The sequence below is a fragment of the Callorhinchus milii genome, unplaced genomic scaffold (genome assembly GCF_018977255.1).
Source record: "Callorhinchus milii isolate IMCB2004 unplaced genomic scaffold, IMCB_Cmil_1.0 Scaffold15, whole genome shotgun sequence".
Classification (NCBI taxonomy): domain Eukaryota; kingdom Metazoa; phylum Chordata; class Chondrichthyes; order Chimaeriformes; family Callorhinchidae; genus Callorhinchus; species Callorhinchus milii.
In genome coordinates, this window is record NW_024704756.1 from 16,689,792 (window position 1) to 16,710,482 (window position 20,691).

The 20,691-nt window shown below is 48.1% G+C and overlaps 2 protein-coding genes across 2 annotated transcripts in view; one reads left to right on the top strand and one right to left on the bottom strand.

Moving 5' to 3' along the window:
- Positions 1-1,560: 1,560 nt before the first annotated feature.
- LOC103179080 (cytokine receptor common subunit gamma) lies at positions 1,561-14,166 on the bottom strand. Its single transcript, XM_042340836.1, has 11 exons — positions 14,163-14,166; positions 13,069-13,148; positions 10,520-10,580; positions 7,064-7,151; positions 5,629-5,810; positions 5,035-5,174; positions 4,582-4,735; positions 4,282-4,390; positions 3,273-3,357; positions 2,586-2,821; positions 1,561-1,852 (listed from the first exon to the last, which is right to left on the bottom strand). Exons 1-11 carry the CDS (start codon positions 14,164-14,166, stop codon positions 1,831-1,833), a joined length of 1,161 nt encoding a protein of 386 aa, XP_042196770.1. The 3' UTR covers positions 1,561-1,830.
- A 66-nt stretch (positions 14,167-14,232) lies between these two features.
- The window catches only part of LOC103179597, a 36,105-nt gene continuing 29,646 nt past the window's right edge, over positions 14,233-20,691 (top strand). Inside the window, exons 1-9 of the mRNA XM_042340837.1 lie at positions 14,233-14,242; positions 14,800-14,923; positions 15,364-15,460; positions 16,048-16,170; positions 16,770-16,887; positions 17,412-17,551; positions 18,229-18,433; positions 19,052-19,124; positions 20,242-20,321. Of these exons, the coding sequence (XP_042196771.1) occupies positions 14,233-14,242; positions 14,800-14,923; positions 15,364-15,460; positions 16,048-16,170; positions 16,770-16,887; positions 17,412-17,551; positions 18,229-18,433; positions 19,052-19,124; positions 20,242-20,321 (970 nt within the window). The remainder of the gene's footprint in view (positions 14,243-14,799; positions 14,924-15,363; positions 15,461-16,047; positions 16,171-16,769; positions 16,888-17,411; positions 17,552-18,228; positions 18,434-19,051; positions 19,125-20,241; positions 20,322-20,691) is intronic.

Below are 20,691 nucleotides of genomic sequence, written 5' to 3' on the forward strand. Positions count from 1 at the left end.
TCCTGTGGTTTGGTTGTATGTTGGCTTCCAGAGCAGCAATAATACAATAATAACAATGCTAATAATAGCAGCTCTTAACCTGCTGTGATGGTGGGGTGGGGGTGGGGGGTGGGGGGAATAGTCAGTGCATTGGGCAGGGCTTTGGAGGGTGGATGGTAAATTTGCTCTGAGACCTGGGGTCCAACTGTGGAGTACTCGGGTTGGCGATGGCCTTTTCCCAACTGATGGAAACATCCATTCGGCATTCATTGCATTTCGTGTCGGGAGGATGTTCCAGGGCACTGGATAATGAGGGGTTTGCACCCAAGATGGAGCTTGAATTCAGAGAGGGAGGAGGGCAAGGTGTAAATTATGTCAGAAGGACGTCTCAAAGTGTCTGACTCAGCCAACTGAGCGCCCAAAGTGGGGGTGGTTGTGGGGTGCAGGGGGGAGGGGGAGGGGGAGCGAGGAGGGGAAGATGAGGTATCGGAGGAAGGGGTGGGTGGGTGGGGGAGGGGGAGGCATGGAGGGAAAAGGTGGGTGCAAGTGAGGTCAAAGACCCTTTCACTTTCCGCAGCCCGATCGTTACTTCTGAAGTGAAGTGTGCGGAAATGTTTCACAGCAGGTTTTGTTGGCAAAGTTAGCAGCGACGGCTTATACATAGTCTGTACGGTCGTAGGCTGTGGGGGAGCGAGGAAGGAGGCAATGGAACCTGAGACTGTCTGTGGCTCAGCAGGAGGTGGTTTGGCTTTGCCGTGATGCATTGCTTGGTTTTATTGGCTGTTTAAAGGGCCCCTTTATATTTCGAGCCTTTAATTTGTCGTGGGCTCGATTGCCTCTGTTTACCAAGTGGCCAAGCTGTGGAAATAACCTGTGACGATTTATTTCCCTGAATGTAATCAGACTTGAGGATCTTTAGCTCTGACATTAAATGGCATCTGGCTCCTGCCCCCTCCCCCTCCCCCGCCCGCTCTACAAATATTGATCATAAACAGAGCCCCGAGGAAACACAGTTAGAAAATACTCTGGACAAAAAGTGAAGCATCACAGTAAATACAAACGTTCCATAAGTCATTATTAACTTCTTGATATAAGGGTTCTTTGTTTCTTGTGGCAACAACAACCAATTACATGTGTAAAGCGCCTTTCAAGGCGCTCGACCGTCAAGAGTTTGGGACCCGAGCTGGGGTTGTGATCGGGGAGGGTAGAGGGCGGGGAGGTGGGTGGGGGGGAAGGATGGTGATAGAAGGCACGGTCAAAGAGAAGGGTCTTGAAACAAGTCTTGAGGGAGGCAAGGGAGGGGGCGAGGCGGTAGGGGGCTTGGTTCCTCCCTACCTCTGCGACCTCCCAACCCCCTACAATCCTGCTCGCTCCCTCCACTCAGCGGGCTCCGCCTGCTTCATGTCCCCCGCCTCGCTCGCCCCACTATTGGCGAGTGGGCCTTCAGCCACTCTGCCCCCACCCTCTGGAAGTCCATCCCGCAGTCCCTCACCTCGCCCCCTCTCTCCTCTCCTTCAAGAGCCATCTCAAGACCCTCCTCTTTGACCAAGCTTTCGATCACCCTCCTGCCGTCCCCTTGCCCTCCGCCCTCCCTGACCCCGCTCCCCCCACCACACCGGCTCGGGTCCGAAGCTCTGACTGTCCGGTCGGTGTTTTGGGACGTCCTCCCCACGTGAAAGGCGCGTTACAAATATAATTTTGCTGTTGTTGTTCTGTGCACATATAGCGCCCGTCATGAGCCCGACATCTCGGAGCGCTGCGAACGAAGAGTGGCTGCTTATCTGCTCCTGCGCTACTCCCCCAGGCTGCCTCCGACGCTCGCTGGCTTCTGGGCGCTTCCTGTTTTGTTGCTCAGCCACATTCCCTGCCGCCACTGGCGCCACGGGGGGAAGCAACGGAAAGATAAAAGAACAAGACTCGGGTCAGTCGGTTGCCCCACTCGGGGTACGATACACGTAACAAGCGCAGCAGAGCAAAGCGGCGCACTCGGAGGCCGCCTTTCTACGGGGTGAAAGTGCTTGGCTTACCGATTCGGAGGAGTCGGTGTGAATTTTAACAGTTTAACTCGGGACGGCTTTTAAGTTGATTCATTTTTTTGTGGTGGGGAGGGGGGGGTTGGGGGGTGGGGGGGTGCTGTGGGGGGGCAGGGAATTGATATTTATTTCCTGTTGAGGAAGAAAGGGTGAAATCCGGATTTTCCCCGGCCAAGTTTATCCCAGGGAGTGGGGTGGGGAGTGGTGGGGGTGGGGGGAGAGGGGTTGAGTGGGGGTGGGAGTTGGGGGGTGGGGAAGCAGCGGTATAAAGACCGAGGAGTTTTGCCCCATTGTTTACATCGGGGATGGGGTGTGTCCAACCTTTTGGAAGTTCCACCTAAAAAGAGTTAATTTTTTTTTGCATAACTACTTCTATGGGGAGAGAGACCACGTTTCTCATTAGGGGAAAAACCTGTGGAAACCACATGTGGAAGAACATGTTTTTTGTGCGTCATGTATTCTGAGGGCAAGCGATTGGTTGGGGGAGGGGTTTAGAATGCCGTCAATTCTCCCCCGTGTTGGTTGTGTCGCAGTGTCTAAACCCTCACGTAGATGTTTTTGTTTATGCCGTACCTATTGCTCTCTGCTAAACGCACCACGTCAATGAAGAGGGTCTCGGGCTGGACCCCTCCTCCGTTGCTGGGAACCGTGTCCTTGCCCAGGAACACTGGCCTCTCCAAGTGCTGCCAGAGTCCTCGCTGCTGGGTGTCCTCTTTGGAGTAGGGAGGGGGCTCGCTCACGAGGCATGCGTTCTCGTGGTAGATTGGTTTGAAGCCCTCCAGCGTGTCCTTGGGAACTCCCAGCCAATCCTACAGTTCAACACACATTACAATTATACACAGCACCAGGACAGTCAGGGATTCTGACCTGAGAATGGGTGGGATCAGGAAGGGTGGAGGGCAGGGAGGGTAGGAGGGTGACCGAAGGCGCGGTTGAAGAGGAAGGTCTTGAGACGGGCCTTGAAGGAGGCAAGGGAGAGGGCAAGGCGGAGGGACTGTGGGAGTGGCATCTCAAACACTTACACAGATGTAAAGCTTCAGAGAGATCAACAACATCCTGTTTATATAGTACCCTTCAAGATCATTTACTCTGTGTCTGATTGTGGTTCAATACTGTGCACATATTGGCCGATGCGTTTGCCTACAAATACACAGTAACTACGCTTTGGAGCAATTCCCTGTGAAGCGCTTTGAGGTGTTTCGCTGTTACAATCCCACTTATAAAATACCGGGATGATTATTGTTATAATTATTTTTCTACCTGAAAGTTCCCACCAAAGTTGTCGAACAGAGAGTCAAACCTCCTTCCTGGGTTTGGAATCTTTGGGATGATGATGACCTTGAGTCTAGAAGCAGAAGAAGAGGAAAATAAACATTGGGATAAACCAGGACTTTGGGGAATGAGCCACTGTCCCTGAGCCCAGTTAGGAGTTTGGCAGCAATGGGGACTGTTCCCTTTTCATGCAACTTCTCAACTGAGATACCAGAATCTGTCAGTTCTGCTCTGGACCACTGGATGGTGCGCCGAGGCATGTAAGATCCTTCCCTTTGGGGTGATGAGGGGCGGGTGGGTGGGGGAGGCAGAGGGTAATCAATGACTGATTTGGAATGAGGTTGGTGTCAGAATGCTGGATTCATTTAAGAAACAGCTCAGTGCTGTGATGGTGGACATTAGGATTGGGAACTCTGAGACCAAATGCAATGAAGGGTCTTCTTTTTCCAAATCAATCTTGTGATTCCCCTCCCACGCAGCAAGCAAAGGCACGTGGGGAGGCACTGAGCGAAAACAAGAATCGGATTCTCTCCCCACACCTCAAGACCCACCGGCAAAGCTGACATGAACAACTGGGTGAAATGAGCAGAGTGTGAGCCCCGGATCAAAACAGGTCAATCTCCTTCAGGCAAAGTCACATAAAGGGTGAGTTTAGCAAAACAACACAGAGGGTTGGTAGGATGTTGAAATGGCCCATCAAACATGTTGCTTTAAGCAGAATCTGTAATTGCTTTTAAAAGGGAATTAAAGAATTGTTTGGGAAGTGGAAAATATAAAAAGGGTGAGAGGTGGAGGGGTGAGAGGGGAGGGGGGAAGGTAGAAAGTTGGGACTAAACAGGTAGCACTCTCACTAGAACAGGTAGTATGAGCCGAATGACCTCCTTCTGTGCTATAAAATTCTACGATCCTCACGAGAAAATAGTAATGCTGAAATGAGGTGAGAGAAAGAGAGAGAGAGAGAGAAAGTGCTGATGTAATAAGGCTTTGTGCTACTCACTTTTCATTCTTTAGTATAAGCACGAGCAAAATTAGAGCCAAAATGATAAGTCCAGGGATCAAAGTGATGCACATTTGAAGCCTGGTGTCTCCGGGAGTTTCAGTGGCGTCTACGAAACAGAAAAAGAAATTGTCCTGAATAAAGCGAATAACATTGGATTTACCTTCAGATTAAGATTGAAAAGGTTCCACAGTTGGGGCTCGGACATGCGATGGTCCTCTCCTGCCCCCGCACCCCCCAATCTTCCTTCCTCTCTAACCTTGGGGTAGTGTGGGGAAGGAGGGAGGTGCTGATACTTACCTAAATTGCCCCAAGTCACCGATGAGCTCCACTCACTCCAGAAGAGAGTTGTACCACAAAAATCGTTGATCTTAGCCCGTACTTTAAAGGTGTAGAGTTTCTTTGGGTCCACACTCGGCACGGGAAACTTTGTTTGTTCTTGCAGGGATTCAATCTGTTTGTGGGCGAGAAAAGGGGAAAAAATAACAGAGTGGTATGCAATTTAAAGTTCACGGAATCTGTTTAATGGGTCATCTGAAGGATGCAACTCAGACAATCCAACGCTCCCTCCCCAACCAGGGCTGGAGTGTCAGCCTGGACTAACGATTTTAAAGGCTTGAACAGAGATTAGTAATAGAGAGAGAGAGAGAGAGAGAGTGTGGTTAACCAAGGAGTGAGAGTGCTACCAACTGAGCCAAACTGAGCCCTGAAGGTACATCCGTGGGCCTGACATTATTCAAGCTCTCTCGGTACCTGCCAGTCTTTGTCCTTGTTGCTCTTGTACTTGATCTCATACTGCAGACAGTGTTGGATCATGGGTGGCTCCCAGCTCAGGGAGATCCCGTTGTTGGTTGTGGTGTTGACGGTCAGGTTTGTCGGAGGATTGGGTTTCACTGGGAAGAAAGCACAGAAATGTGTCGATCGGCCCCATCAGGTCTGCCCTAGTGGGGTTCCCCCAGGCTTAACCTGCTCCTGATTTCAAACCAATTCAGGGCTCAGTTCAGTCAACGAGAGGCTGAGTCAAAGCCGATCTTCCTGGTCAGTGAAAGCCAGCGAGCAAGGTGAGGTGGGGTGGAGTGGGGGGGAGGGGACGTGTGCGAGGGGAGAGTGGGCCGTGGGAGTCTACACGCCCATCGATTTTTTTTTAATTTCAACTCGAGCCCGTTCCAGCTACTAAGAATTCCAGACACCAGGAATCTGGTCCGGTTCAGTGGCTAACAACCGTTACCACACCCAACTAATCGCTCAATCTTTAGATTGTGGCTGAGAACCCCCTCCCAGTCCCCGCTCTGTGTCCCACCCCTCCACCTCCATGCCCTGTGTCCACCTGCCCCCACACCCGCATACCTTGGTCCTGCAGCTGGAAGGTTTGGTTGGGGGGGATCACCCTCTCCGAGCCAATGATCCCAATCCGGTTCACGTGAAAATTCACAAACTCCCGGATCTTGTCCTTTGTGAAGTTGCAGCCAATGTTGTAGCCGTCCTGCTGGATGTAGGAGCCACATTCCTGAGCTGGCTCTGATGCGTACCTGGGGGGGAAGGTGTGCAACACATCTTAGTTCAGGAGAGAGTTAGTGTGGATAATGTGAATAATGAACTGGGTATTCTTGCAGGGAATTAACTGATAACTATTTAGTTGCTTTTGGTGGGATTCTGATCCACAGGTTCCCTCCCTGCATTCTGTGTAAAGGCATTAGGGTGGGTCGATGAGTGGCACAGTCTCCTCTAAGTCACAAGGCTTTGAGCTCGTTGTCTCGGCTGACATTCTAGTGCAGTGTTGGTGGAGCTTTGCACTAATAATCCTTACATTTCCTTTTTTTTGATATAATGCCTTATCATGTCTTCAAGACTTCTTAAAGCGCTTCACAGAATATACTGTAAAGTGAATTGACTGTATACTTTGGATACAGTGGAGTCCTGTAGCTCAGTTGTGGAGTCCTGTAGCTCAGTGGTTAGAGCACTCGCTTTGCAAGTGAGAGACCTGAGTTCAATCCCAGGCAGAGGGCGAAACCTTGGGCAAGTTTCCTTACTCCACACAGAGCCTAATAATCCCTCCAAAACCAAAAACAATAATAAATTGGTCATTTTCAATCTACGACTGTTTGTGGGACATTGCTGTGCGCAATTGGCTGCCGCGTTCGCCCACAAATATACAGTCAATTCACTTTACAGTGTGTTCTGTGAAGCGCTTTGGGACGTCCTCCCGACGTGAAAAGCGCTATATCAAAGGCAAGGATTATTATTATTATTATTTTGCGGGCAAAACGCGGCAACCAATTGCGCACAGCAGCGTCCCACAAACAGTCGTGGATTGAGTGATTAGATTTTTATTTATTTATTTTTGAGGGATTATTACCCCTGGAAAGCGATCCGCCAACTACCGGGTTCCTACTTACTGCTAAGTAAATAGAGGTGAGTGGAGTAAGGAAACTTGCCTCAGGTTTTGTCCCATCCGGGAATCAAACACAGGTCCTCTCGCTTGCGAGGTGAGTGCTTTAACTACTGAGTTACAGGGGTCTATTTGGCTCATCTCATTGTTTCCTCCCTCACCCACCCTCACGCGAGGATAGGATCGTGTTTCAGTATGAGGGCAAACAACCTCACTGACACTCACTCTCCATCCAGGCTTCCACATGAAGAATGGCCACTTGGACGCGCATGAGACATCAGTGCTTAGAACCAACCACAGTTGTCAGCTTGAAGAGGAGGACGGGAATAAGAGAGAGAGAGACAAGAGGCCATTAAACCCCTCTTTGCTGGGTTGCATTTGAGCCACACTCACCAGTAGTGCATGGTGTAGTTCGGTTCCCCATCACTGTGACTCCAGGTGCACTCCATGAAATCGCTGTTGTAGCAAATGCACTTCACAGCTGCAGAGACAACACAGAGAGCTTACACACTGCCACCTGCCAGCACGCCCGCCTTCCCGCCAGGGCAAGAGAGTACAAGAGAGGTTCAAACCAAGAAGATCCCATTCTTCTTCCATATTTGCGGTATTTCATAAAGGAATTCCTAATAGGATTTCTTTTTCCAAAGAATATTGGAAATTACTAGATTAGCCATGTCAGTTAGGCCGCAAAATACAAAGTCACTACATTTTACAGTACATTCTGTGGGGTGCTTTGAGACGTCTTGAAGACGTGATAATAATAATAACAGTAATCCTTGCATTTGATATAGCACTTTTCAACATCTTCTCAACGTCTCAAAGCTCTTCACAGAATATACTGTAAAGTGAATTGACTGTATATTTGTGGGCGAACGCGGCAGCCAATTGCGCGCAGCAATGTCCCACAAACAGTCGTGGATTGAAAATGACCAATTTATTATTGTTCTGTTTTGGAGGGATTATTATTAGGCTCTGTGTGGAGTAAGGAAACTTGCCCAAGGTTTCGCCCTCTGCCTGGAATTGAACCCGGGTGTCTCGCTTGCAAAGCGAGTGCTCTAACCACTGAGCTACAGGACTCCACTAAAGTGAATTGACTGTATATTTGTGTACAATTAAGGCACTGTATCAAATGCAAGGATTATTATTATTAATATAAAGACAGACAGACAAATTATTGCCTCAATCCAACTTTATGCTGATGCACTGAAACTAAAATCCTTTGCCCGAAGCTAAAATCTTTTCTTAGAAAAGAACTGGAAATCTGATGACTCGAATTGTTTCATTTCAAAGAAACTGATCTTGTGAGAGAAACTGTGAAGTGTAATGACTGTGAATTTGTAGGCAAATGCGGCAGTCAATTCATGCAGAGCAAAGCCCCTCAAACACCAATGACTGATTCTGATCTGGCCAGGACTCCAGGAGGAACTCTCTTTTTGAATAGTGTCCTGGGATCTTTAATATCCACCTGAACAGACAGATTGGGACTTGGTTTAAGGTCTCATCCAAAGGATGGCATCTTTGATGGCATCTCTGATGGCACGCAGCACTCTCCCACCACGACATTGGCATGTCTGCCTACACTGAACTGAAAGTGCCAACGTTAGGACCAGAACCCACAAGCTTCTAAGTCACAGGGAAGATATAGGCTGCACAAAAATATAACTGAATTGAAGAATTTTCCACAATACTTGATAAGGACTGCAGAGAAACACAGTTTCCAAATTAAACCGCCATTAAACTGCCGTGGCCAAACATAGGATCTTAGGGCACAGAAGGAGACCATTCGGCCTATCGTGCCTGTGTCAGCTCTTTGAAAGAGCTACCGGCCAGACAACAACAACAACAACAACAAGATTCCATTTATAAAGCGCCTTTCACGTCAGGAGGACGTCCAGACCCACTTCCCCGCACTTTCCCCAGAGCCCTGGAAATTTTTCCACAATTACGTTGCAGTTAAATGTTCAATGTGGAAAAATGGAATAAAAAGAACTCGGATACAGATGAATAAAAATATCCTCTGAAATTGCTAAATGTGTCACAAAAAATTCCACTGTGGGTTTTGCGATCAGAGATTTCAATCAGGTGTTTGAGGTTTACTGGGGGTTGGTGAATGATGTCAGACCAATGCTCAAATGAATATAGATCTGTTAATCAGTTTCATCTCAAAGAAACGGCCTGAATTCCTACCTGACCTCAGCTTGTGAGACATTTTGCCTTATAATAATAACAATAATAATCCTTGCATTTGATATAGCGCTGTTCACGTCTTCTAGACGTATCAAAGTGCTTCATAGAATAAATTGCCTTAAAGTAGCACGCAAGATCTTTTTGTTTTAAAATATAAGATTTTAATTTGGAAGATGGTTTTCTGATTCTTAAAAAGAATCAGTTTCCAAAATTAAGATTGAATTTAAAAATTTCCAGATTATCTGCACATTATTATTATTATTATTATTATCGACATCATCATCATCTTTGATACTGGAACAACAACAATAACAAATGACATTTACACGGCGCCTTTCAAGTCGGGAGGACGTCCCAAGACGCTGGACAATCAGGGATTTGGACTTGAGTTGGGGGTTGGGGTCAGGAAGGGTGGAGGGCAGGAAGAGTGTGGGTAGGAGGGTGACCGAATGTACGGTTGAAGAGGAGGATCTTGAGACGATGGAGCGGGCCATGTGGGGGACATGGAAGGGTGGTTGATGCCAAAATGCTGGATTGATTTGACAAATAGCCTACTGCTGCCTTGAGGAGATGGCAGGATGAGGTATTCAGGAAGGATTAGGTTAATTATTCGAATCGATTCAGCGTTTTTTTTTATCCGTTTTGCAATGTCCTTGGTTTGGGCTACACGGAAAAAGATAAGATCTTAACTCAAGAAAATAATTCTAAATGATCTCTTTTCTGAGTTTCTAATCAGTCATTGTTTTTGTGGGTGGTGGTGGGGGTGGGGGGCGGTGGACTGGGTGGGGAGGGTTGAGCGGTGGAGAACAGAAGATAAGAGCAGTTGAGATTATTGGAATGTGAGGTCGAATGGAGACCTTACGCTGGGACTCACAATGTCAATCATGATTAGACAATCAAATTAGTTAGGAAATAATATCTGGGAGATACAGCTTCTAGTTTGGGACATGACAAGTGCAGGCGACAGCTGGGATAGTGGAAGGTGAATTGGATGGACCCTGGCCTTCATCGTCTAGAAAATTTAGAAAATTCTTATGTTCTTATGTTTTATATCTCTATTCCACCTCCCAATCTCTTGTTCTTAACCATTCAATTCCACTCCCGCCCCCCGCCAAGAAAAATAAAACAAGTCTGACGGGTTAGGAAGAATTCTAGATACATGAAAGGCACTGTGTAAATTATTTTCTTATTCTCTTGAATTTAGATTTAACTGTTTTTTCCAAGTAGCCCAAACCAAGCGTTAAAAAAAAGTCTAAATGTATTTATTTCTGATCCGATGGTGTGGCGCACTTCAAATTCGTTTCCTGTCAGGTACTGGGCGAAAAAATACTTTTAGTCTTAACTTTTAGTTGAGAAAGACTCACGTTCAGATGATACATTGGGCTCAGCTGAGTGGAGAAGAAGCAGACAGATGAAGGGAAACAGCTCCCCAGATCCCAGAAAGTAACTGCTAGACATCTTGCGAGTCTAATCCTCAGTCGATTTTATTTCCATTCCATTCACCTAGCTCTCGCTCTCAATGTGGTCTGATGACAATAACGGCTCAAGAGCAAGTGTTTCCTTCCCTGCGTGCGCTCTCTCTCTCTCTATCTACACACACATATATATATACATGTGTATTTCCTCTGTTCTACAACCCAGAGGCAATCGTCATTTCCTCACCAATGATTCTCCCACACCAAAGTGCAGAACTTTTGCTTTGCTGTGATGCACTTTCAGGGATCTGAGAAAGAAAACCGCAGAGAAGTTAGCAAAGGAGATTAAAGTGACCAGTGCAAGCAGGACATCAGCTGTCTTCAGAGTTTAGCAGCAGCTACAGATGACTGGACACCTGAGATTTAATCTGCTTGGTTCCCCATGTTCGGGATCCACTGAGACCACGTTTAGTTCAGACCCTGCAAGAATCAGCTACAACTTTCTAAGTGAAAGGTAAAAATAAATGGAATTATATTTAAATTATTATATGTGCCACAAACAGACAGCGAACCCTGAATTGTGATCTGTTTGTGACAGAAAAGTTTATTTCCAAAGATCTTATTAGTTTCTGCCTCTGCCCCCCACCCTTTGGAACACCATCCCACAGTCCCTCCACCTCGGCCCCCCACCCCCCTTGCCTCCTTCAAGACCATCCTCTTCGACCGCACCTTTGGTCACCCTCATACCCCTATCCTGTAAACATACGGTCAATTCACTTTACAGCATATGCTGTGAAGCGCTTTGAGACTTCTAGATGTGAAAAGCACTACATCTAATGCAAGGAATTATTATTATTATAATATTATTATCCTCTCTACCCCCCACCCCTCTTGATCCCAACCCCCAGCATGGGTCCAAATCCTTGACTGTCCAGCGCCTTGGGATGTCCTCCTGATGTCACAAGCGCTGTGTAATTTGTTGTTATTTAATCTCTTACCAAGCAGGAGGTTTGCTATGCCCCATATCTATTGGACTGAGCAGATTGCTACAAGAACTTGCTTTTATATTAGAGCCACTCACGGAGCATAAGCATCTCAAAGTACTTTGTAAAGTAAAATTGTTAGAAACTGAGATGTGGGGGAGGTAAACACGACACAATCTGTACCAACGAGGTCCCAGAAATAAGTTCACTCTTCAAATTGTAAGGTTTTCTTTTGTTTCATGGTTAACAATTAGACAAGTCACAACTTCTCACCATGGAGAGATGTTTCAGAGGGGACCATATCGAGACGTGCGTAAAATTTTAAATGGGATTGAAAATCTAAACCCCCAACGGGGCTTCAGGATGGACCAAGACGGCAGAACGAGAGGAACGAGAGATTTAGAGTTTCAAAGGAGGCAATTTCAGGACCGACGCGGGAGGTTTTCGGTATCCCCCGGAAGGCCAAGACATTGGGCTCTTTTAAAAAACCGCCTGATGCTGTGATGGAAGGTTTCGCTGTTCCTGATGGATGAGATCAAATGGGCCAAAGGGCTTCTTCATCCGAACTCACCTTGTGAGGTGAGGTTTGAGTTCAACCTCTCTCTCTCTCTCTCTCTCCCCCCCTGCCCCTCCCCCTCTCTCCCCCTGCCCCACTTTCTCCCCCGCCCCCTCTCCCTCTCTCCCCCTGCCCCACCTTCTCCCCTTGCCCCTCACCCCCCCTGACCCTCTCTCCCCCTGCCCCACCTTCTCCCCCTGCCCCGCCCCCTCTCCCTCTCTCCCCCTGCCCCACCTTCTCCCCTTGCCCCTCACCCCCCCCTGACCCTCTCTCCCCTGCCCCACCTTCTCCCCTGCCCCTCACCCCCCCTGACCCTCTCCCCCCCCCCCTCTCCCCCCCCGACCCTCTCCCCCCTGACCCTCTCTCACCCCTCTCCCCCCCTCACCCTCTCCCCTCACCCTCTCCCCTCACCCTCTCCCCCTGACCCTCTCCCCCCCTCACCCTCTCCCCTGACCCTCTCTCCCCTCCTGTCAGTCACACTCCCCCTCTTTCTCGCTCTGTCCCTTTAAACGCGAAGATGGTAACAGAGCGGAGGGGGCGGGGCCTGTGCCGGTGTCTGTGATTGGCGGAGAAGCGGCAGGAAACGGATACAATAATGTTACCACTTTGATCGACAGACGACCGGAGTCTGAGGCCCAACAGCTGTGATAGGGCCCGAGCCCCCCCCCCCCCCGAGCCCCCCACAGCCTGAGCCCCCCCACCCCGAGCCCCCCCTACAGCCTGAGCCCCCCCCCCGAGCCCCCACAGCCTGAGCCCCCCCACCCCACAGCCTGAGCCCCCCCCCCCCGAGCCCCCCACAGCCTGAGCCCCCCCTACAGCCTGACCCCCCCCACCCCACAGCCTGAGCCCCCCCCCGAGCCCCCCCACAGCCTGAGACCCCCCCCGAGCCCCCCCTATAGCCTGACCCCCCCACGAGCCCCCCCACAGCCTGAGCCCCCCCCCCGAGCCCCCCCACAGCCTGAGCCCCCCCCCCCGAGCCCCCCCTACAGCCTGACCCCCCCCCGAGCCCCCCCACAGCCTGAGCCCCCCCCCCCGAGCCCCCCCACAGCCTGAGCCCCCCCCCCCCCCCCGAGCCCCCCTACAGCCTGACCCCCCCCCCCCACAGCCTGACCCCCCCCCCCACAGGCTGACCCCCCCCCACCCTACAGCTTGACCCCCCACAGCCTGACCCCCCCACAGCCTGACCCCCCCCACCCTACAGCCTGACCCCCCCCCCCCCCACAACAACCCCACAGCCTGACCCCCAGCCATGCTGACCTCTCCAGAGCTGCTCACAGCCCTCCTCCTGCTGTCCAGCGCGGTCTGGGCCGCCGATGACTCCGAGTGGGTGAAACTGCCTGATAAGTGCGAAGGTGGGTGTGTGGGTTTTTTTTGGTGGTGGGGGGGGGGCTGTGTGTCTGTGTATTTCGTTGTTTTTTTTTAAAAAAAGAAAAAAGCGCCCGACTGGACATCATCAGCCACCTGGGGAGGCTGACCTCACCTACAGAGGGAGTGGGGGGTGGGGGGGGGGGGGCTCTGCCACGGTCTGGAGACGATGATCACAATGTTGTTTGTCCTTTCAGGCAGACCAGTTCGGTCATGTTGCTGTTCATGATGATGGTGATGATGATGATGATAATAATAATCCTCGCATTTGATACAGCGCCTTTTATCGTGTCTCCGAGACGTCTCAAAGCGCTTCCCAGGATACGCTGTAAATTGGCTCAATGTTTTGTGGGCGAAACGCGGCAGCACACAGTGTGGGAGAGAACTGGCCCTTAGCTATTAAAGGATTCTTCGGATTGCTTTTAAAATAATCACAGTGGGGGGAGGGAGAGGGGGAGGTGGGGTGGGGTGGGGGTAGGGGGGGGGGTTCTGAGTTTGTTACCTGTACCAACACTATTGGGTTCTTTCTACTTGTTTTGTGAGCTTTGGGACGCCGTGGGCCTGAGGTCGGGATACTGCCGGGCAGACCAGACCGCCGGCTCCCAGCGACTGTGGTTGTCGGTGTTCAAACCAATTCCTGAATCCTTCTGATTTTTCTTCTCAATAAATGGCGGAATCCAATGGTTATAAAGTATTACCCACTGAGTGACTGAACAGAAGAAGTATTCCAAAGGGGTTGGGACCACTCGGCGGGTCAGGCAGCGTCTATGGAGAGAGGAAAGTGAGTCAACGTTTCGGGTCCACGACCCTTCGTCAGAACCCGAAACGTTGACTCACTTTCCTCTCTCCGTAGGTGCTGCCTGACCTGCCGAGTGTTTCCCAGCGACTTCTGTTCTTGTTTCAGATTTCCAGCGTCTTCAGTATTTTGCATTTAGGAGTATTATTCCTGTGGGAGTGCAAAGTTTTACCGGTTCGTCACAGCTCACTCATGTCTCACACGACTGCACACGAGTGCCTCGTGACTTGTGTCCTTCCTCAGTAGGAATTTACGATGAGATGAGTTTTGGCAAAAGGAACTTCATTTTACTTTTAAATTTACTGGGGCGGGGGGGTGGGGGGGGGGAGGAGGAGTTGAGTAAATATTGGGGCATTTGTTTCTATTTGATTGCACGGGATTATGTTGGGATTATGGTGCTGTGTTTTGAGAATTAAAGGGGTTTCTTGCATTGAGGTTAGATCAGGAATATAATGGGATGAACATTCTGCCAATATCTTTCTGTGTTTGGGCCAAAACGTGAAGCGATCCTGAGATGCTGATCACACCCGGAGAGAGGGTGAGGGAGTGACTGCGAATTGGTGGGAGGGCGAGCGTTCAAACTGCCCAGGCCAGGCAGCAGAGGCAAGAGCTTGTTAAACACTGTAAATAACCTGCTCTGTTTCCTGCTGTCTCGCTATAAGCGGAGGCTGGACGCAGGGGATAGACTGTTCCAGAGTTTCAAGGAGCTCACAAACCCGCAAAAACCTCAGACTGTGTTATTTCTGCTCCGGGTCCATGTCCCACAGCAATGTTCACCTCTTGATTCGTTCCCCCATCAGTGTCCGCCTCTGTGTTTGTTCCCCCAGTGTGCAAATTCCTCTCCGTGGAACTGAAATCGGCCTTCGAGGAGACGGGGAAAACCAATGAGGTGATTGACACCAAATATGGCTTTCTGGAAGGAAAAGGGTCGAAAATAAAATACAGGCACTCGTAAGCATATCATTGCATGTCTGCGGTTTCATTTTATTACAGCGTTACATTATTTAAGTTTTTTTTTCCAGTTATTCCTCTTGCAATTGCCAGTTATGCTCTGGATCCATTTGTGAGTATGGTTTGATATTGCATTCCCTTCCATGGGAGTGGTGTTAGCTTATAACTAGCATTGCCCGAGCCACCAGGGCTTTGGCTTTGTAGAGATGAGAATGTGTTTATACTGTACCGCCAAGTCCCATTGATGAGACAGTGAGCTGGCCACATATCCTGACTGTATTTGTTGACTGTGGACCTTTCTGTGTTGTTCAGCCCCATGTGGTTACTCCTTTTATTAACCCCCCCCCCGACATAAATGAAGTGACTAAGCCACCCTGAGAAGCGAAGCAGGAATGGTCTCTGCTGTGCAAAAGTTCATTCCTTTTTCTCTCTCTTCAAAGAGATATTCGGCTGATTGAAGTGACCGAAAACATTTGCAACCGCCTGCTGCAGTACAACCTTCACAAGGAGAGGAGTGGGAGCAATCGCTTTGCTAAGGTGAGGTGAGGGGTGTTGGTTGAGCTGCTTTTACAGTAAGGGGCAATTCCTTGATGATGAAGGGCATGTGAGGTAAGGAGGGAGGATGTGGTATTTGAAAATGGGGTCATTTCATTCCTGTTACTTCCTGTGAAAGTATCTCCCTCCTCCACCCCTCACCCCCTCCAGCGAACAACAATAATAATAATCCTTGCATTTTGATATAGCTCCTTATCACATCGTTCAGACGGCTCAAAGCACTTCAGAATATATTGTAAAGTAAATTGACTGTGTACTTTGTGGGAGAAACGTGGCAACCAATTGCGCACAGCAGTGTCCCACAAACAGTCGTGGATTGAGTGACCAAATTATTATTATTACTTTTTTGGATGCATTATTACCCCCGGAAAGTGATCTGCCAATCAACTAACAACCAGGTTCTTACTTACCGCTAGGTAAACAGAGTTGCTTCCTGTCTGGGAATCGAACTCGAGGCCTCTCCCTCGTGAGGCAAGTGCACTAACCACTACACTACAGGAATCTGTGATGGGCATAGACAATGTTCTGGCGTAGTCACTGACATCGTATCGTTTCTGTTTGCAAACCAGGGGATGAGCGAGACCTTTCAGACCCTCCATGGCCTCGTTCATAAAGGTGTTAAAGTGGTGATGGATATCCCCTACGAGCTGTGGAATGAGACGTCTGCTGAGGTGTCGGACATGAAGAAACAGGTACTTGAAGATCGGTTGTCACAGTCCCGGCCCTAGACTGAACGTAGGATCAGAGAATGTTACAGCACAGGAGGCCCCAATGTAGGGTGTTTTCTTCCATTATTAGTATTGTTTCAGGAACATACAAGGGCAAAAAAGATCATCGCGGTCCATCTCAAGTAAATAAGTGGTGTTACCCCTCTATCTGTCACACCCTTCAATTGATTCCTTCATCAAATAACTTGCTATTTCCCTTTCAAAGTTTGCTGGCAGGATCTGCCTCCCTGGCTTGTCAATTCCACACATTCACCTCTCTCACTCTCTCTCTCTCTCTGTCAAGCAGTTAAATCTGCCTATTCACTGTTGTTCTTCTTGGGCTTGGGTCCTAGTCTCCTTTAGGAACATAGGAATAGGAGTAGGCCATTCAGCCCCTCAAGCCTGCCACAGTTTTGAGTTCAGGAGAGTTGGAACAGAGTCGGGCTGATGCGAGTCAGTAAGGGATAGATATTTGGTTCTTCTAACTTTTTAGGATCAGGTGGCAGATGACTGGTCAATCTCCTTTGAGAGGGAAGGGAGTGGAGGCTATCTCACCCTATTGTGTCCTATCTTTTGCTCCTCAGTGTGATGTGATGCTGGAGGAGTTTGAAGATGTCATTGAAGATTGGTACAAAAACCATCAGGAAGATGATCTCACCCACTTCCTGTGTGAACAGCATGTGCTGAAGTCTCACGAGAAGGGTATGGAACCCAGAGCTAATGGGGCTTGTGTTCATTTAATATGTAAAGTGGAGGAAAAATCAGTTTAACTATCCCAAAGGTTTACTGTCTGGGATCTGCTGGGCCAAATATAGGAATGGGAGGAGGCCGTTCAGCCCATCCAGCCTGCTCCACCAGTGTACATAATTGATCTGTCTGTTCTCTGGTGGACGTTAAAGCATCTCATGAGGCTATCGCAAAAGAGAAGGGAGCTTCTCCCAGTGTCCTGGCCAACAATCCTCCAGATGAATCGAGCATTCACCTTGTTGGTGGGCGTTGGTGCACTTTGCAGCCCAAATGGTTGCCATGGTTGCTTACAATAAGTCACTATGCTTTACTGTAATTACTTGTGAAGAGTTTAGAGACGTTTCAAAAGTGAAAAGGAGGTATGAAAATGTCTTGAAGGTCTGTCCAGGAATTGTGTGTTTCAGTGCAATTTATGGCATCGTATTGGAACTGTAGCGCAGTTTAACCACTTACAAATGGGAATGTTGAATGTGTTTCAGAATGTTTGAAAGAAGTGTGGACAGCCCAGAAAGGCGACTTGGAAGCGATTGACGAGAAAAAGAAAAAGAAGAAAAAGAAGACGAATGATGGGAAAAAGAAGAAGGAAGGGATCAAAAAGAAAGGGAAGAAAATGAAGGAGGTAAAGAAGCGAGAGGAAGGGGAGGACAGTGACCAGGAGCAGGGGCACAACAGCTCATCTGATGAGGAAAACATTCAACAGGAAACTCCACTGTTTCACAAACCTGATGAGCTGTGAGGAGTTGCGGAGATAGACTTGGGGTTGGAGCAGAAGCATTGCTGGTAACTTGTATCATGAGATTATCTATTTTGTGGGTGGAGGTGTCTTGTACGTGGTTCCCCACAGTGCTTATTCTTTCCATTCCCCCTGTGTTCATACTACAGTATGGATGGTCAAAAAGCACCAACCCACTGTCGTCATCTTAAACCGAAGTGAGCGAGACTGTGCACACTTAACTCCCCAGGAAAGACATGGCGGGGGTGGGAGGGGAGCGCGGAGGGTAGAACATCCCTGGGCCAGCAACTCATTGAGTTAGTAATGGACAATGAATTCTAATACTTTTATAAGTGAATAAAGAGTGGATGTGAAAGTAGGTTTGGTGTTTTTCTGTGGGTGTTGGGTAAAAATATAAACAGGCCTCTTGAGAACATAATTGTGAGGACATTGGGTCTGTACCTGTGAATCCATCTCACCCCTGTTTGTAATTCACCCCTCGCAGCTAATTTTCTTCCTACTCTGATATCTAAACCAAAATGCTTTTAAAAAATATAGACACAGAGATGTGTTGCAGGTAATAGTTGAAGAGGGGGTGGGGGGGCGCTGGTGAGACTGATGATCCAGTCCTCTCAGACCAGGCGTGTTATTTGCGGTCCGTACACACGTGTGTTCGTCGTGTTGCAGATTGGCGCTGGGAGAAAGGCAAATGGCAGCCAGAGGATTACCACCGGATCCTGCAGTGTTTCCTGGACAGGAAGGACAGCTGCTACTCCATTCATCAGATGGGTAAGGGCGGCGCGGGGCACGGGGGGGCCATGCGGATGCTTAGCGATGAGATTCATTTCCATAAGGCAGTGATTGCTCCCGGGCCCCCTCGTGCTCTCTGACCTGATGAGAGGGAATTTGTGGCAAACACCAGAGACAGTTTGTTCAATGTTGGAGCCAGGTGCTCGTGAGTTGTGTGACCTCCACAGGAGGCGCACTTTATGTCACAAGCCAGAGTTTAATGCTGCTGTTTTTCTGACGAGTTCTTTGTCAGGGAATTGAGGAAATAACTGCAAAGTAGGATTAATAAAAATGGCAACATTTATTAAAAAAAGGTGGCAGCGACACAGACTCAATGGGCTAAATGACCTCCTCTGCTGAAAATTGCTAGTTTCTAACCCTCCAGTCTGTAAGTGCCTTTGCTCAGTCTGATCAGCGCATCACTCGATGGATTCAGTCCACAAGACGTGTATTTTTCTGAGATTGTCAGTTTTGGGTGTGAGTCATGAAACCTGCAGTTTATTAAGTATTCTGTTCTCCCGAGTACTTCATGAAATAATTTTTATTCACAACTCAGTGTTAATGTGAACCTAAAGAGAGATCCGGTTCTAAATGTGTTCTTTCTGCTTTTCCTAACAGCTCAGATGGGAGTGGGAGAGGGTAAATCTGTAGGCGAATGGTACGGACCTAACACTGTGGCCCAAGTATTGAAGTAAGTGAACAATTTAAGTTTCAGAGCAACGTCCCATCAAACTGTTATAGAGTTTAAGGGAATCTTTAACATCTGTATGTTTATTTTGGTTAATGCTTTTCAAAATTTGTTTGAATTTAAATGGTTCTCGTAGACTCACAGGATCATAGAGGTCTGGAGATGAAGGTGTGTATTTGGTGTATCACATCCCATCCTTATGGTATATCCACTCCACCATCCCTCCCGTAACAGTATCGAGCCGTTTCTGAAATGTCTGCCAGTGATCTGGCCTCATCCATCCATCCTGGTAACCTTGTTCCAGTTGTTAATTACCATTAAACTTTATATAAGCGCTCTGGGACTCTACCCCACATGAAGGGTGCTATATAGATGCAAGTTATTGTTGTATAAAGAAATACTTTCTGGTGTCTAATTATTATTAAACACATGAATATTAAACCCTTGTATTAAGTTCCTCTTCACCTTGTCTGTGTGACCAAGCCCTCGTGATAAATCTGCCTCATGGCATTCCGTATGTAATTGTAAACACTGCTGACACAGTATCATGGACACATGGCTTCTGGTGTTTATTATGTTGCATAAAGATTATGCTGATCATAAAGTTACCAATGATTTCTGCCTTTAGTCTGTTAGTATGCAAGCTGTTAGATTTTGTTTTACTGTTCTCCTTAGAGGAGGAGGTAAGTGGGATCTCCTCAGCCTCTTGTTTTTACTGTTGTAAGAAGTTTGCTAGACTATAATAATGTGTAATAATCTAGTATTTGATATAGCACTTTATCACGTCTTCGAGACATCTCGAAAACTTTCACAGAATATACTGTAAAGTGTAGTGACTGTATATTTTGTGGGCGAAACGGGAAGCCAGTTGAGCACAGCAGTGTCCCACAAACAGTCATGGATTGAGTGACCAAATTATTATTATTTTCTTGAAGGGATTATTACCCCCGGAAAAATGATCCGCCAATCGACTAACAACCAAGTTCCTACTTACTGCTAGGTAAACAGGCTTGCGGAATAAGGAAACTTGGCCAATGTTTCGCCCTGTCTGGGAATCAAACTTGGGTCCTCTCCCTTGTGACTAAATTACAGACTAATCTCTCACTTTGTTTCTCTGTAGGAAGCTCACCTTATTCGATGAGTGGAACACTCTGGCGGTTTACATCTCTATGGATAATACTGTAGTTGTTGAAGATATCAGTGAGTCTGTGTCTTTATTACTAAAAATACGTAATGGAAAATGAGGGGAATGTGTTGAATCAAAGAAATCGAGGCCTGAAAATCCACCTGACCTTAGTTTTAACACCACTGTCTTAAAGTTTTTGATTCAAAAAAAAATTCAGTCTCTATTCAGAAGCAGTTCTTAAAAAGAAACGTCTTCCAAAATTTCCACAAATTCATATCAGGGTCACATCTTAGTTCAGGAGAGAGTTAGTGTGGATAATGTGAATAATGAACTGGGTATTCTTGCAGGAATTAACTGATAACTATTTATTGCTTTTGTGGATTCTGATCCACAGGTCCCTCCCTGCATTCTGTGTAAAGGCATTAGGGTGGGTCGATGAGTGGC